The 17,623-nt window shown below is 42.8% G+C and overlaps 1 protein-coding gene across 1 annotated transcript in view; it reads right to left on the minus strand.

Moving 5' to 3' along the window:
* met (MET proto-oncogene, receptor tyrosine kinase) overlaps positions 1–15,816 on the minus strand; it is a 258,333-nt gene extending 242,517 nt beyond the window's left edge. The window contains exons 1-3 of the mRNA XM_034175737.1: positions 15,583–15,816; positions 13,976–14,070; positions 12,425–13,634 (exon numbers count right to left, since the gene is read on the minus strand). Of these exons, the coding sequence (XP_034031628.1) occupies positions 12,425–13,633 (1,209 nt within the window). The 5' untranslated portion in view covers position 13,634; positions 13,976–14,070; positions 15,583–15,816. The remainder of the gene's footprint in view (positions 1–12,424; positions 13,635–13,975; positions 14,071–15,582) is intronic.
* Between the last annotated feature and the right edge of the window lie 1,807 nt (positions 15,817–17,623).

Below are 17,623 nucleotides of genomic sequence, written 5' to 3' on the forward strand. Positions count from 1 at the left end.
ACAACAGAAATACATTTAAGTTCTCTTTACCCACAATGCTCTGGGGCACGGGAGTATACATATCCTTGCACTGAGGTCACAGGAGCGTGCATGCAGCTAGAGTCAGACTCTGGCATCACTGCTGTGTATGCTCATCCAATTAAAACATATAATGCTTCCAGGCGCCCATTCCAACGCTGCCACCCGCTAATGCACACTTAAGTCATCAAGAAGTCAGAAAGGGGGTGGAGCCGATGGACATATTGACAGATGCTTCAGTGGAGTGGTCAGTTGTTAACTTCATGTCACTCCTGTTCGGGTCAGTGAGTGAGTCTATAGTGATGGATGGGAGCAGAGATGTCAGTGAGGCTCTGCAGATTAATGACTGGTTTAGGGAGCCTTTAGACGTTTTAAAGCCATACAGCATTTAGCTGATTTAAGTAAATTTGAAAAATAATTTACATTATGAAGCTAATACATTCATTTTATATAACTGCTTATTCCAATTAAAGATCACATGGGAGCTGGAGCCTATCACAGCGGTCATAGGGTGTGAGGCAGAGTGCCCCCTGGACAGGATGCCAGTCTGCCGCAGGGCCACATATAAACAGACAAAGACATTCACAGTGACGGTCAATTTAAAGTTTCACCCCTGCATGTCTTTGGAAGTGGGAGGAAGCCGGAGCACCCAGAGGGAACCCGCACGAACATGGGGAGAACGTGCAAATTCCACACAGAAAGGCCTCAGATGGGAAGCGAACCCATGACCTTCTTGCTGTTAGGCAGCAGTGCTAACCACTAATCCACCGTGCCACCTGAAGCAGAGCAATGGTAAAAAATAAAGCTTAGCTTTCATCATGAGATATCCAGGAACTTGTCACTGTGAGGCAACAGTGCATCACTAAACAGTTTGACCTATAAAAGGCGCAGATAGCACAGTCAGTAATGTGGCAGAAATGCACTTCAAGTGATGTGTCTTTTATTATCAAATTTGTGAGTTGGCAACAAAATGTTGGAATTTTTTCAAGGTTTCTATGATTTTCATTCCACGGTCATAAGCAATAATTTTCTAAAGTTGATCAAATCTGAATAAATGTTACACAACCTGCCCACATTCAAAATATTGGTCATTATTATTTTCTTAAACGTTACTTGCTCATTTTTGATTCATGTTTGGATGTCACACCGTCTGCCACGTGTCATAACTGTTGTTCTTCAAGTTATTGTTGTGTGTTGGGGGTGTGGCTGGATATTTTGGTGTTCTTTTCTTTTCTTTGCTCTTCAGGTGGCATGGAAACTGATTTGTCTGTGGAGAAGGTGCTGGCTGAAGAGTCCTCACCCTCATCAACATCATGTGTAGCACCTGTGACTGGTGCTCACATGCAACCTTAAAGACTTTCAGCTGAAGCAGATAATTGGATGGCGTTCTGCATTTAAGTCATGTGTGATTCAAGCAGAACTGCCGGGAACTCGACCTTGTGATGTTCGTTTGTTAGACGCTGAGGACCGCGCCTGGGTTTGACACATCGAGCCCGTGAAGCAAGGAAGGGTGAGGACACATGCTGTCAGCACACATTAAAGGTAATTAAGTGTTTGACTAATTGTTGTTTTGTTACACAGTATACATGAATTGTGATGAGAATTGTGCAGCTTGCTTCTCACTGCTGTGGCGTGCGGATAAGTGATCCTCCACCTGTTATGAGAAGCTGCTCATTTGCATAAAGTTAAAAAAGATACAGACCTGAATGTGTTGCTGATAGCGTGTGTCTTTTGAAAGATATTGTTGTAACTGCTGACTTACCTCACCTCTTCTTTGCTTCACAGAGAGTCAGTTTGTCGTGTCCACCTGGGGGGTGTTTGGCGGTGGTAGTGAGTCCAGGAGCGCCGGGCTTTGATCCTTGCGGGCGCTGGAGAGCGTGCCAACAGTCACTCCACCAGAAGGACGCTATTTTTGTTTTTACACTTTTTATGCACAGCGGGTGTAATAAATATATTGTTTTTGGAACCGCTTTTCTGGTTATTTGTAGCGCTGGGTTCTGTCAGACGCAGGTCCGCTCCTCAACCCGCGTCGACACATAACAGTTATTTTCATAATATGTCACTTTTTGGATATTAATGTCCATGGCCCTTGTTTCTTTGTTATGTGAACCTCCATCTTTGTAGGGTTCAGTTTTTTCTGTATTTATGCCTGGACCTTTTGGGGACCAAGCCTCAATCTGGGCCTTTGGCAGTTTCAAGTCTTGGTTGGGAACTTATGGGTCAAAGCCTTGGCTTGGGCCTTGAAAGATTAAAGGCTTGCCTTGAGACCTATGAGTCAAAGCCTTGTCCTGGAACCTTGTGGGTCAAAGCTTGTGGATCACAGCCTTGGCTTAGGCCTTGAGGGATCAAAATTATTGCCTGGACATTGAAGTGTCAAAGCCTCGGCTCGGGCTTCAAAGGATCAAAGCCTTGGCCTGGGTGTTGAGGGCTTGGGTCTAGAATACAACACTGATCCGTGTCTCACACAGACTCAAGCTGGTGCTTTTTTTTTCATTAAGACCTCCAATTTAGATTATTTTCTGGGGACTTTTGGGCCAGAGGTAACCACAGGCACAATCTAAGCAAAAAAAAAAAAAAAAAAAAAGCAACACAAATGTGAAAGTTTACATAAAAACAAAAGGAAAAGGAAAAACCCTATTACAAAGTCACTAATTACATTGTATCCAGAAAGTATTCACAGAGCTGCACTTTTTCAAAGTGGTGTCAAAATGAAGACAAGCATTTATGCAGAATGTGGGCATGCAAAAGAGAGATTCTGCAGACAATAACAGAGTTAAAATTTGGATTGCCGGTGTCAAAATGACTGTAAGCCATGGAAGAAATAAAGCTAGTGACAAGAAGCGCAGAGGCGACTGTCCATGAACCCATGATTCAGTTCTAGCTGGTCTGGTTATGGATGGGTTTTGTGTTTGTGGATCTTTTTTTTGTTTGTTTGTTTGTTTTGGGGGAAGCGGGAATGATCCACACAGGTGCAGGTGTATATAATTAAAGCACCCACCTCATTCTGGTGTCTTTTTTGGGTCACAGAGAGCTGGGTGAACACACAGAACTGCTGCATTTAATGACTCTGTACCACAGGTGAACTGCAGCCTGACGCACAGATGCGCACACCGGTGGACTGTGACAGGAGTGTCTTTTTTGGACTGCGTTTAAAAAATGTGACAACATCTTGAATGGATGCTGTGAATTTAAAACCCACACTTTAAAGGGACAAGCTTGGGACGGGTGGAGGGTTGGACCAAACCCGTGCCTAAATGTGCACCAACATTGCGTTACATGGCACTGCATGGGTCATATGTGGCTTGACATGTGTCATACGCAGCTAGCTACACGAGCCATTTGAGGCTGGACGGGGCTCAAATGATATGTCAGTTGTGGCTGATTAAAGGCTGATACCTGGGACATGTGAGGTACTTAGAGGCACATTGAGGCTTCTTCATAGCAGATACGTGATAGATTTATACATGGCTCTTTATTCAAACAGTCACTGAAATTTTTGGCAAATCCATATGTGGCTCATTATTCATGGCTTTATTATTCAGTGGGACTGAGGCTTTATTCCAAAATGGATGAAATTCATTTTTTCCTCAAAGTTCTACACGCAATACCCCATAATGACAAGGTGAAAAAAGTTTTTTTTTAAGATTTTTGCAAATTTATTAACATTTCTGCTGCTTTGAAGGCTCCAGTGAACACTGTGGCCTCCATCATTTGTAAATGGAAGAAGTTCAGATGCAACAGGACTCTTCCCAGAGCTGGCCGCCCATCTAAACTGGGTGATTGGGGGAAAAGGGCCTTAGTCAGGGAGGTGACCAAGAGCCCGATGGTCACTCTGTCAGAGCTCCAGCATTCTTCTGTGGAGAGAGGAGAACCTTCCAGAAGGACAACCATCTCTGCAGCAATCCACCAATCAGGCCTGTATGATAGAGTGGCCAGATGGTAGCCACTCCTTAGTAAAAGACACATGGCAGGCTGACTGGAGTTTTAGAAAAGGCACTGAAGGACTCTCAGACAATGAGAAACTAGGTCGATGGGTCATCTTTCAGCAGGACAATGACTCTAAGCATACAGTCAAAGGAGTGGCTTCAGGACAACTCTGTGAATGTTCTTGAGTGGCCAAGCCAGAGCCCAGACCTGAATCCGACTGAAAATCTCTGGAGAGATCTGAAAATGGCTGTGCACAGATGCTGCCCATCCAACTTGATGGGGCTTGAGAGGTACTGCAAAGAGGAATGCGCAAAACTGCACAAAGATAAGTGCACCAAGCTTATGGCATCATATTCAAGAAGGCTTGAGGCTGTAATTGCTGCCAATGGTCCACCAACAAAGTACAGGGTGTCCCAAAAAAGTGTCACAAAATCATTTGACTCTAATTCTGCAAATGCTAATCTGAATTCTGTTTTTTTTTTTCAAACATCAAGATATAAGTGAGGAATTTCTTGTGATGTAATTTGAGACTGATCCAATGAGGATGCCGCTTACAATCAAGCAAAAACTGAAAATGGTGGAATTCTAGTTGGAGACCAAATCGATTGTACACATGCTGAGCACATCTTGTGCATGCCATAACTTTTACAAACCGAGGTAAATTAGAAATGAACACAAAGGATAAGGTTCCCTGAGATATGATTCAAGATGACATAAGACAGATATCAGTATCCTCAAGTGCATAGATTTTCTAGGCTTTATTTTTGTGGCACTTTTTGGGGACACCCTGTACTAAGCAAAGGGTGTGAATAACTATGAACATGTGATTTCTTAGTTTTTTTTATTGTTAATACTTTTTTTAAAAAATTAAAAAAAAACTTTTTTCATGTTGTCATTATGGGGTGTTGTGAGTAGAATTTTGAGGGAATAAAAATGAATTTACTCCATTTTGGAATAAGGCTGTAACATAATAAAATGTGGAAAAAGTGGAGTGCTGTGAATACTTTCTGTGTGTAAACAGTCCAGAGTGCAGAGCTGACATACAGATATCGGTACAAATCAGACGGCAATCAGTCAGCGTCTTCATGTTCACTGCAGTGTGTTAACACCAGCCACGATATCATGGAAAACATACAATACAGCCAGAGATAACACCGACAGAGATAATCTGGACGACGCCACTGCGCCTCTTGTGTTTCCATCTCAGGACAATGCAACTTTGTGTTTGTCTTTCTGTGCGCGTCTTCGTGGCACTCCTCTGTCTGCACTCAGAATCCTCCTTTTCATTAAATCAAATCAAATCAATTTTATTTATATAGCGCCAAATCACAACAAATACTTGCCCCAAGGCGCTTTATATTGTAAGGCAAGGCCATACAATAATTAAGTAAAAACCGCAACGGTCAAAACGACCCCCTGTGAGCAAGCACTTGGCGACAGTGGGAAGGAAAAATTCCCTTTTAACAGGAAGAAACCTCCAGCAGAACCAGGCTCAGGGAGGGGCAGTCTTCTGCTGGGACTGGTTGGGGCTGAGGGAGAGAACCAGGAAAAAGACATGCTGTGGAGGGGAGCAGAGATCAATCACTAATGATTAAATGCAGAGTGGTGCATACAGAGCAAAAAGAGAAAGAACACTCAGTGCATCATGGGAACCCCCCAGCAGTCCTAAGTCTATAGCAGCATAACTAAGGGATGGTTCAGGGTCACCTGATCCAGCCCTAACTATAAGCTTTAGCAAAAAGGAAAGTTTTAAGCCTAATCTTAAAAGTAGAGAGGGTGTCTGTCTCCCTGATCTGAATTGGGAGCTGGTTCCACAGGAGAGGAGCCTGAAAGCTGAAGGCTCTGCCTCCCATTCTACTCTTACAAACCCTAGGAACTACAAGTAAGCCTGCAGTCTGACAGCGAAGTGCTCTATTGGGGTGATATGGTACTATGAGGTCCCTAATAAAAGATGGGACCTGATTATTCAAAACCTTATAAGTAAGAAGAAGAATTTTAAATTCTATTCTAGAATTAACAGGAAGCCAATGAAGAGAGGCCAATATGGGTGAGATATGCTCTCTCCTTCTAGTCCCTGTCAGTACTCTAGCTGCAGCATTTTGAATTAACTGAAGGCTTTTCAGGGAACGTTTAGGACAACCTGATAATAATGAATTACAATAGTCCAGCCTAGAGGAAATAAATGCATGAATTAGTTTTTCAGCATCACTCTGAGACAAGACCTTTCTAATTTTAGAGATATTGCGCAAATGCAAAAAAGCAGTCCTACATATTTGTTTAATATGCACATTGAATGACATATCCTGATCAAAAATGACTCCAAGATTTCTCACAGTATTACTAGAGGTCAGGGTAATGCCATCCAGAGTAAGGATCTGGTTAGACACCATGTTTCTAAGATTTGTGGGGCCAAGTACAATAACTTCAGTTTTATCTGAGTTTAAAAGCAGGAAATTAGAGGTCATCCATATCTTTATGTCTGTAAGACAATCCTGCAGTTTAGCTAATTGGTGTGTGTCCTCTGGCTTCATGGATAGATAAAGCTGGGTATCATCTGCGTAACAATGAAAATTTAAGCAGTGCTGTCTAATAATACTGCCTAAGGGAAACATGTATAAAGTGAATAAAATTGGTCCTAGCACATAACCTTGTGGAACTCCATAATTAACCTTAGTCTGTGAAGAAGATTTCCCATTTACATGAACAAATTGTAATCTATTAGATAAATATGATTCAAACAACCGCAGTGCAGTGCCTTTAATACCTATGGCATGCTCTAATCTCTGTAATAAAATTTTATGGTCAACAGTATCAAAAGCAGCACTGAGGTCTAACAGAACAAGCACAGAGATGAGTCCACTGTCTGAGGCCATAAGAAGATCATTTGTAACCTTCACTAATGCTGTTTCTGTACTATGATGAATTCTAAAACCTGACTGAAACTCTTCAAATACACCATTCCTCTGCAGATGATCAGTTAGCTGTTTTACAACTACCCTTTCAAGAATTTTTGAGAGAAAAGGAAGGTTGGAGATTGGCCTATAATTAGCTAAGATAGCTGGGTCAAGTGATGGCTTTTTAAGTAATGGTTTAATTACTGCCACCTTAAAAGCCTGTGGTACATAGCCAACTAATAAAGATAGATTGATCACATTTAAGATTGAAGCATTAATTAACAGTAGGGCTTCCTTGAGCAGCCTGGTAGGAATGGGGTCTAATAGACATGTTGATGGTTTGGAGGAAGTAACTAATGAAAATAACTCAGACAGAACAATCGGAGAGAAAGAGTCTAACCAAATACTGGCATCACTGAGAGCAGCCAAAGATAACGATATGTCTTTGGGATGGTTATGAGTAATTTTTTCTCTAATAGTTAAAATTTTATTAGCAAAGAAAGTCATGAAGTCATTACTAGTTAAAGTTAAAGGAATACTCGGCTCAGTAGAGCTCTGACTCTTTGTCAGCCTGGCTACAGTGCTGAAAAGAAACCTGGGGTTGTTCTTATTTTCTTCAATTAGTAATGAGTAGTAAGATGTCCTAGCTTTACGGAGGGCTTTTTTTATAGAGCAACAGACTCTTTTTCCAGGCTAAGTGAAGATCTTCTAAATTAGTGAGACGCCATTTCCTCTCCAACTTACAGGTTATCTGCTTTAAGCTGCGAGTTTGTGAGTTATACCACGGAGTCAGGCACTTCTGATTTAAGGCTCTCTTTTTCAGAGGAGCTACAGCATCCAAAGTTGTCTTCAATGAGGATGTAAAACTACTGACGAGATACTCTATCTCACTCACAGAGTTTAGGTAGCTACTCTGCACTGTGTTGGTATATGGCATTAGAGAACATAAAGAAGGAATCATATCCTTAAACCTAGTTACAGCGCTTTCTGAAAGACTTCTAGTGTAATGAAACTTATTCCCCACTGCTGGGTAGTCCATCAAAGTAAATGTAAATGTTATTAAGAAATGATCAGACAGAAGGGGGTTTTCAGGGAATACTGTTAAGTCTTCAATTTCCATACCATAAGTCAGAACAAGATCTAAGATATGATTAAAGTGGTGGGTGGACTCATTTACATTTTGAGCAAAGCCAATTGAGTCTAATAATAGATTAAATGCAGTGTTGAGGCTGTCATTCTCAGCATCTGTGTGGATGTTAAAATCGCCCACTATAATTATCTTATCTGAGCTAAGCACTACGTCAGACAAAAGGTCTGAAAATTCACAGAGAAACTCACAGTAACGACCAGGTGGACGATAGATAATAACAAATAAAGCTGTTTTTTGGGACTTCCAATTTGGATGGACAAGACTAAGAGTCAAGCTTTCAAATGAATTAAAGCTCTGTCTGGGTTTTGGATTAATTAATAAGCTGGAATGGAAGATTGCTGCTAATCCTCCGCCTCGGCCCGTGCTACGAGCGTTCTGGCAGTTAGTGTGACTCGGGGGTGTTGACTCATTTAAACTAACATATTCATCCTGCTGTAACCAGGTTTCTGTAAGGCAGAATAAATCAATATGTTGATCAATTATTATATCATTTACTAACAGGGACTTAGAAGAGAGAGACCTAATGTTTAATAGACCACATTTAACTGTTTTAGTCTGTGGTGCAGTTGAAGGTGCTATATTATTTTTTCTTTTTGAATTTTTATGCTTAAATAGATTTTTACTGGTTGTTGGTGGTCTGGGAGCAGGCACCGTCTCTACGGGGATGGAGTAATGAGGGGATGGCAGGGGAAGAGAAGCTGCAGAGAGGTGTGTAAGACTACAACTCTGCTTCCTGGTCCCAACCCTGGATAGTCACGGTTTGGAGGATTTAAGAAAATTGGCCAGATTTCTATAAATGAGAGCTGCTCCATCCAAAGTGGGATGGATGCCGTCTCTCCTAACAAGACCAGGTTTTCCCCAGAAGCTTTGCCAATTATCTATGAAGCCCACCTCATTTTTTGGACACCACTCAGACAGCCAGCAATTCAAGGAGAACATGCGGCTAAACATGTCACTCCTGGTCCGATTGGGGAGGGGCCCAGAGAAAACTATAGAGTCCGACATTGTTTTTGCAAAGTTACACACTGATTCAATGTTAATTTTAGTGACCTCCGATTGGCGTAACCGGGTGTCATTACTGCTGACGTGAATTACAGTCTTACCAAATTTATGTTTAGCCTTAGCCAGCAGTTTCAAATTTCCTTCAATGTCGCCTGCTCTGGCCCCTGGAAGACAACTGACTATGGTTGCTGGTGTCGCTAACTTCACATTTCTCAAAACAGAGTCGCCAATAACCAGAGTTTGATCCTCGGCGGGTGTGTCACAGAGTGGGGAAAAACGGTTAGAAATGTGAACGGGTTGGCGGTGTACACGGGGCTTCTGTTTAGGGCTACGCTTCCTCCTCACAGTCACCCAGTCGGCCTGCTTTCGGGATCTGCTGGAAGGGAACTAACGGCGGCTAAGCTACCTTGGTCCGCACCAACTACAGGGGCCTGGCTAGCTGTGAATTTTCCACGGTGCGGAGCCGAGTCTCCAATTCTCCCAGCCTGGCCTCCAAAGCTACGAATAAGCTACACTTATTACAAGTACCATTACTGCTAAAGGAGGCTGAGGAATAACTAAACATTTCACACCCAGAGCAGAAAAGTGCGGGAGAGACAGGAGAAGCCGCCATGGTAAACCGGCTAAGAGCTAGTAGCTGCACTAAGCTAGCGGATTCCTAAAAACACACAAAGTGAATAATGTGTAAATAATTTAGAGGTGATTCAGCAGAGGGAGTGCTTTAGTTAAGGCACGTGAAGATTATACTGTGAAACAAATCGTTATCTAGTTATCTAGTTATCTAGATCAATCTAACTGCACAGATTAAACAGCTAACAGATACAGCAAAACAACGCTGTGCTCCGGAACAGGAAGTGATACAATACCGCAGTGAGAGCCAACCACCAGTAGAGGCAGTATACTACAGACAACATGCAAACATATTGTGTAATTGTTGTTAGACGGGCAGCGCGTTGAGGTATCATGAAATGATCCTGTAACATGACAGTTCATCAACAAAAACATTTCTAAAGACAAGAAAACACAGATCTGCTTCAGAAAGCTTCATCGTATCCACAGTGTAATCTGCTCCTTGTTGTTTCACATGTTGCTGGGAGGGGCTGCACATGCACCATCGTAACAAGAAGGGTCAGAGGTCAGGGACTGCAGACAGCAGTGCCTTGCCAAAGGACAATGAGAGAGAGACAGAATGTGTCAACCTGACAGCACTCGGTTAAAGACGAACCATTCAGTCACATGAGAAACCTTCATGCACCAACAAAAAACCCAACCACAGATGATGTTCGCTTGCTGATCTGGAAGCTGATAATTCTTGATATTCTTTGTGTTGTTTGTCTGTCGTACGACATGTTGATAGTGTGGACAAGATATCAGCTTAAACACCAAGAAGACGGTGCTACATTTCACAGAGGAAACATTTCCAAATTACTGTCAGTGGGTTTGGCTTCAGTTTCCTGAGAACAGTTTATACTAACACATCACAACGGTCCAGGTTTTAACACACGCTACACATTTCTCCATTAAGGACAAACATTGCCAATTTAATGAATGGTCATCAAATCTTATATTAATGTTGTTGTTGTCCTTTTGGCTGGCCCCAATGTGGTCGGGGCCGAGGATAGAGCCAGCTCCACAGTGGTATTTGAAACAAGTTTTATGACGGATGTCCTTCCTGACACAACTCCAGTTTTACCTGAAGAAACACACACAGCCACTGGTGTTACAAAGAGGTCTGCCATCCAAGTACTCACCAGGTCCTGCACTCCTTAGCTTCTGAGATCTGACGGGATCAGGCTGACACAGAGCAGACCGGCTGCATAACATCTTATATTAATAAATTAAAAGTTCTTGCATTGTGAGTGATTATTTTCTTTTTTTTAAATGCTTTGTCAATTAATTGTTCACTCCATAAAAGCTCACAAAATATACAAAAAATAAAAATAAATAAATACAAAATCACAATCTCTCAAAACCTGCACTGCAAAATCGAAAAAGATCAAAATGTTGTTTCAACTCAAAAATATGAGTGAAAGGCGTTAAGTGAACAATATAATTTGTTCTTTGAATATGATTTTGTTATCTTGACTAAAGCCAAGTTTGAAGAACAATTTATATTGTTCACTTAGCTGAGAATTTTAAGAATTTCCTATTTAAACAGTTTTTTTTTTTGTTTGTTTTTTGTTGTTGTGGTGGTGTACAGTAGCTCTGCAGCAGCACCCCCAATTTTGTTGTACCCCCCCAGTATAAAGACAATAAAGACTATTCTATTCTATTCTAATACAACCCCCCCTTCAACTATTCGAGTAATTTGTGAACCTCTTAGGAAAGTAAAGAAGGAACACTTTGAAGCTGCTATGAAGTATTTAATGGGGACTGTTGTGAAACATCAGATGATGATGATGATAATAATGATAATGATGATGATGATAATGATGATGATAATAATGATAATGATGATAATGATGATGATGATGATGATGATGATGATTGATAATGATAATGATGATGATGATGATGATAATAATGATAATGATGATAATGATGATGATTGATAATGATAATGATGATGATGATGATTGATAATGATAATGATGATGATGATGATGATGATGATGATGATATCCAGGCTGAAGGACTAAGATGCCTCTCAGAGCCAGACTCAAAGATGTTTGCCGATACGGATGGAAAGAAAACAGTTCACATTTTCCAAACATTGCTCAAATTGTAAAGTGAATTCTTTGCCCCCCCCCCCCCCCCCCCCCCCCACACACACACACACACATCCACCTCTGTTCCATCACAGAGATTATTTTCCACAGCAGTCAACACTGTTACCAAAGACAGAGCACATCTGGTTCCAGACACAGTGGATGAACTTCTGTTCCAACACAGTTCCCAAAAAGACAGACCAGGTAAACACACCCAGGACAGAGCTCAAGCAGGAACCAACACGGTCCAGCACTCACCAGCAATCAGCAGTACCTTCACTCAAGAGCTTTGACGAGATATGTTACATGATGAAACAAATGATTTGAATTGTGATTTTTACTATAATCCCATCCCCAGTTGAAACCAAGACCAGTATTGTTAAACCGATCTGTTCTTGATATGTCAGGGATCGAGTTTAACCACATTAATGAACGTTTGAAAGCAGCCACACACTACACGGTGACACAGTATGATAGTTGCATATGAAGGTAACACAGAAGTGCAGAATAACAGCGGAAAACATTACGGTGTGCGTCTCTGTTCAGCGCTGCACAGGCTGTCTCATCTGTAGTCAGTGCAGAGCAAACAGATGCAAGAGAAAAGTGCAACACTGTAACATCTTCTGGTCTGAGACCAAATAGATGACCTTCAAGAGTGGAAGCATACTAAAAAGAAAAGCAGCACCGTTAGGAAGCGAGAGTCCCGCCCACTGCCCAGCTCTTACCACATTGTAGCACGACTTCTTGTCGGACCCAGTGAAGTGATAGGGGTCGATGGTGTCGCAGCGCTGCATGTATCTCTTGAACAAGCTGTTGATGTTGTTGACAGATATTACACAGACGGCTGAGTTGGCCATGGGTTCCGGAGAGTTCGGTTTTCCTTGTGCAAAGGCGGCAAACAGCACATCGTCATTTTCTTCCACGTTCAGCCGCATCTGTAACTCAACGTCCTGGCCCACCTTAGCGACATGAGCCGCCTGCAGGATGTTGAAAACCTTCAGGCCCTCTGGGGAGCGTCTTCGCCTCTTATCGGTGCTGATGCATTCTAAGGGCATCTCCACGTAGCGGCGAATCACCAGATCGGATGCACACATGCGGACTATGCGGGTGTGGTAAGTATGAGAGTTCCTGCTCACCTGCTGCACGGTCAGGAAGTAGGTGAAGGGTCCACTGTGGAAGGAGTAAACGTAGTGCATGTAATAATTTCCACGTAGTGGCGGGATGAGATTGATGTAGGAGCGGTTCGAGAAGAATGTGAAGCCGTTTTGGCTTGTCTTCATCTTTCGCAGAGAGATTGTGTGGGGCTGTATTGTGCTGTGAGACACAGTCGTTAATCCGGGGATTTCAGAGTTGCCAACAAAAAACTGGATGACGTTGCTCTCCACGCTGAGCACCTGGGAGCCCGACGGGCTGACCACAACGTCCGCATCGCTGGGCTGACCTCTGCCTTGTTTCACCTTGTCTGCAAAACAGTAGACTTCTTCATCGATGGTTTTCGGGCTGACACCGTCATCCAGCACGTGCCGACGGCACACACCGTGATCTGCCGAGCCGCAGCTGAACAAGCCCTTGTCATAAATGGTCTCCACCACCAAGGCTATGTTGTGGTTGTCCACCATGGTGCCGCCGTGTGTGTTGTTCAGTTTCCCACCGCAGGTGTTGCTGGCGAGCAGCGGCCCCGTGTGGTACTCTGACAACTTTGTGAGGTCTGGAGCTAAGGCGTAGATCCGGTTCACAGCCCCAACATAAATGATCCCATTCAGTATCACCATGTTCTGGATGGGGAAGTCAGCGGTAAATGTTGGCAGCTCGTACTTGACGGAGAGGTTGAGCTTGGTGTTCTCTGGTGATTTATCACACTCAGCGTGCACGCTGGGGCTGAGCACCCACAGCAGCAACATGGCATGAACAGCTTCTACTGAGCAGAGCTTCATCCTGCACCAGAAAAAAGAAAAAGCAGACATGAGAAATAACCACCAACTGAAACATTCATCATCCATGTTTTTGAGTCGATTGGCCTCATTGGTGTGGACTCCAAAAACAAACAAACAAACAAACAAAAAAAGCAAAGCCGAATGAGAACTAGAATCACAAATGCCCCCCGCTGATCAAAGGTGTGATAAAATATGGGAAATGTTTTGGATGAACAAAGGTTGACTGTTGAAAGCTGCTGCCGGTGGGATTAATAGATCTTGAGAAGCTGAGTGAGGAATCTGAGTGTCTGGGTTTATGGTTCTCCATGATCAAGACTAAGGTTCAGGCTTTTAATGGCTTACTTCAGAAGTGCATCTGTACGTGATGAAAGCTTTGAAGTTGTAGAGACATTCACTTCTCTCTGCAGCGAAGGGGCGTCAGCTATGACGTTTTGGCCCTGTGACATAAAATTCAAAGATGTGTAAACATCCCTATGATATCGCCAATGTGGCCAAACATAGCACCAGTGCATGCACCCTGACTTGACTTAATAAAAACAATGACTAGAGAGTCAATATATACTTTCCCACATTGCTTCTGAAAACTTTCTACAGTAACCCCCCCCCCCCCCAAAAAAAAAAAAAAAAAAAAACTAGATCCGCCCCTGGGAAAGGAGGTTCAGCGCCCCGAACTCCCCTTTAGGTTACATCCGGTGCAAATCCAGGGTTTGACCACCAGCAGTCACGTGTCTGGAGGTTTGACTGGCGTGTCAGACTCGTGTGGTGTGCAGCTCAATTCCCAAAAGGCCGAGAGTGAATCAGCCAGAGGGGCTGCTGCTGTCACAACCACACGACTAAGTTTAGCCCAAAGGGAGCCACCAAACTCAATTAGGACACCGCGAGGGGGCGGGGCCCCAGCATGATAACCCAAAACACTAAACGGCAATGACGGCAGAAGAAGCTTTTAGAGCGCGCGCGTACACAACCCAAAACCTCATCCAAAACAAGTCAATAAGACCCAGAGACGCACAGCGTCTCACTAACCAGGACGGATGGGTTTGGTTTGAAAAGACGCGTCTCACAACCACTAAAACACACACACGGCTGAGTGCAGGCTGTCACCGATCATCACTCACATGATCGATTATTACAGGTGATGTTTGTGATTAACTGATCAGTTTCACAAAGTGCTTCAAAAGCGCAGTTTTCATGAACCCCGAGTGATGCGTCAGTGTGCTGATTTAACCGAATAACAATGTAAAAGCCAAAATGATTAAAATCACAGATATTAAAGAAAAACATCACATTTGTAAAGGTGGAACTCAAGAATTAACCTGTTTTAGTCAATAACCTGGGTAACTCCCAAAATTAGTTCTCATAATGAAAACAAACTCACCCGATTCACCAAAAAGCACCACTGTAAGACCAAAAACTGTTACTAACACAGATAACCTGACAATCAGAATAATTCCCATTAGATGATAACATTCTGGTTAAAATGCAAAGATAAATGACTGACGCGTCAGATTCCTTTGCTTTCCGCACAGGCTGCGGTTACAAACTCCCCAAATCTCACAGTGTGCGCTTTTTTCTTTTTTTTTTTTTGTTAAAGCAAATCAATGAGGTGAGAAGTCACTTGTTTGCGTCTAAAACTGTGACTAATAGAGGGAACAATATCGCGCACCTGCAGCGGGCACAAGGCGCGCACAGCCTCCTCACCGCGCAGCTGCTCCGGAGCACAAAAGGCGCACAGAGACGCAGGAAAAATATCAGCTTCAGAGGAAAGTGACTCACTGGTGAAAGTTTCACAAAACACAACTGGCGTGCTGGAAATACTAAGTTCGGAAAGAAAAAAAATCAATAAAAACAAACTATTTCGCTTCCAGAGAAGAAACGAGACACGCGGCGAGGAAACATCTGTGCGCTTTTACGCATCAAAGAAGAGCAAAAATAAAAGAGTGAAAACTCACCTGATGTCCGTTCTTTCATTCAAATCATATTCCACCGAGCTCTCCAAAAAGCGCCAATTTCTGACTTTTTCATCAAGTCCAAACTAACGGCTTTTTGGTTCTTCTTCTTGTTTACCCGAAGAAAGAATTAAGCACAAGTAACTTGCGACACTCGGACTCTGTGCGAACGAGCACGGACTGCATCCAGCAACATGCGCGCTCTTGATTCCTCTCTCCTGATCCTTTCTTTCTCGATTCCTCTTCTCTCCTGACTCTCTCTTGATTCCTTCTCTCTCGGCTCCCCTTGTGGCGCGCAGAAGCCCCGCCCCCTTTGTCCAGACGCCGTGACGCGTGCAGGTGAAGATCTCCGCAACTCAGGTGGATGAAAGAAAATTATCATCATAAATTTGCTACTTTAGCTTGACTTTTTATCCTCTCATATTTACGGATATGTTGTCATAATATTAAACCAGAAATATGAGTTACTAATTAACGTCCTCCTAATTATTATTTCCTCTTTTATAACGGAACATCTCTGAATATCACCTACTATTTTTTAGGCAGCTGAAGAATTTTTCAGCCTGCTTGCTGGAATCGGAATTGCACTTGGAAACACAGCCCAAAGTGCCAAAATCTAATTCACCTTTGGATTTGATCACTAATTTGTTTGACATCAAGTTAAAATGAGACAGTGCATGTAGTCTTATGGCTGCAAGAGTTTTGATCCACTGTGGAATAAACTCGGTGGAGAGATTAATGGTCAGCTAAGGACAAATTGCTTTAATTTTGAAAAAAGAAAAAACATGATCAAAAGCCAAAGTCAAGCCTTTCACCCAGTGCTTATCAGGAATCATTAGAATGGCTATTTGTTTAAAAGCTGTCCTTACCATTAAATACAAATATGAAGACAACATAAACTCTGTTGACAACATGATCATATGACCTTAAATGACCCTGAATGTTCAAATTCAAGTGCGTAACATTTAAACTGTTTGGAGCCAATGTGGATGAACAATGGTGGACAGGTTGTGTGTCGGTCAAAGTGGTTCCATTCTGAAAGAACTGACCAGAAGTCCACACAGAACCGTTTTCTATAGTATCAGAGATTCATGAAGAATTCTTTACCGTGGATCAGTGTCACACTCTGAGTATCCTTCCTGATATTTACTCTCACTGTGAAGCTAAATATCTATAACGTTGGCTAAATCAAATATAAAAACCAAAACAGTGACCTGAATCAGTGTGCACAGCCTTTAATGTAACACTCAGTCACTTTTACAACCACTTGGCTTCAGACAAGTCCGGGGAAATGAACATTCCCAAGTCGATGAGTTCATTTAAATCAGCGTGACGCAGTTAGTCAAATGTGCACGTAATAGGATGTGCTTAAAAACTGAGTGAGGGAAGCCACCAAGATCCTGAAAGGGTACCAAGCTGCAGGGGCTGTGACTGGAGAGACGATACAACAACATTTGCATTTTGCTTCATGGTGGAGTGGCAGCAATAAAGCTACTGTTAAAAACAAACACATAAATCGCTTGAAAACAAGGCAGCAGCCAAAGAGACTTGTATTTTGTCTCTGCTCTGTCGGGGGTTGCAGCTCTGAGCTGGTGAATTCTATTGTTCTCAGACTTGTGACCTTTTGGCTGTGTGGGGATGGGTGTGGATGGGTGTGGATAGCATTGTGTCATAGCTGGAGGGACCATGGTTCTGTCTGTCCAGGTTTAAAGGTGGCAGTTCTGTGCTGTGGGTGTGTGTGTGTGTGTCCCAGACATTTGAAGGGTTCTGCAGTCACTGGCTTGGAGGTCACACATGGTGTCTTCTTCTTGGGCTTGTGGCCTGTGTGGTTTCTGAACCCAGCAGGTTGCAGTGCCTATGTGCTCCTTGCTCAACTCACCTTTGCGTATGTGCATAGAATGGGGGTCAGGAGGAACCCTGCGGTGCCTGTGCACCTTTTTCTGCTGGTGTTGTGCCTGTGAGGTGTGTGTGTGTGTATATACATGTATATATCTATGTATGTACATGTATGTATTGACCAAATTAACCATCATGCCCTCCAAAA

Source organism: Thalassophryne amazonica, chromosome 8 (genome assembly GCF_902500255.1).
Source record: "Thalassophryne amazonica chromosome 8, fThaAma1.1, whole genome shotgun sequence".
Taxonomy (NCBI): domain Eukaryota; kingdom Metazoa; phylum Chordata; class Actinopteri; order Batrachoidiformes; family Batrachoididae; genus Thalassophryne; species Thalassophryne amazonica.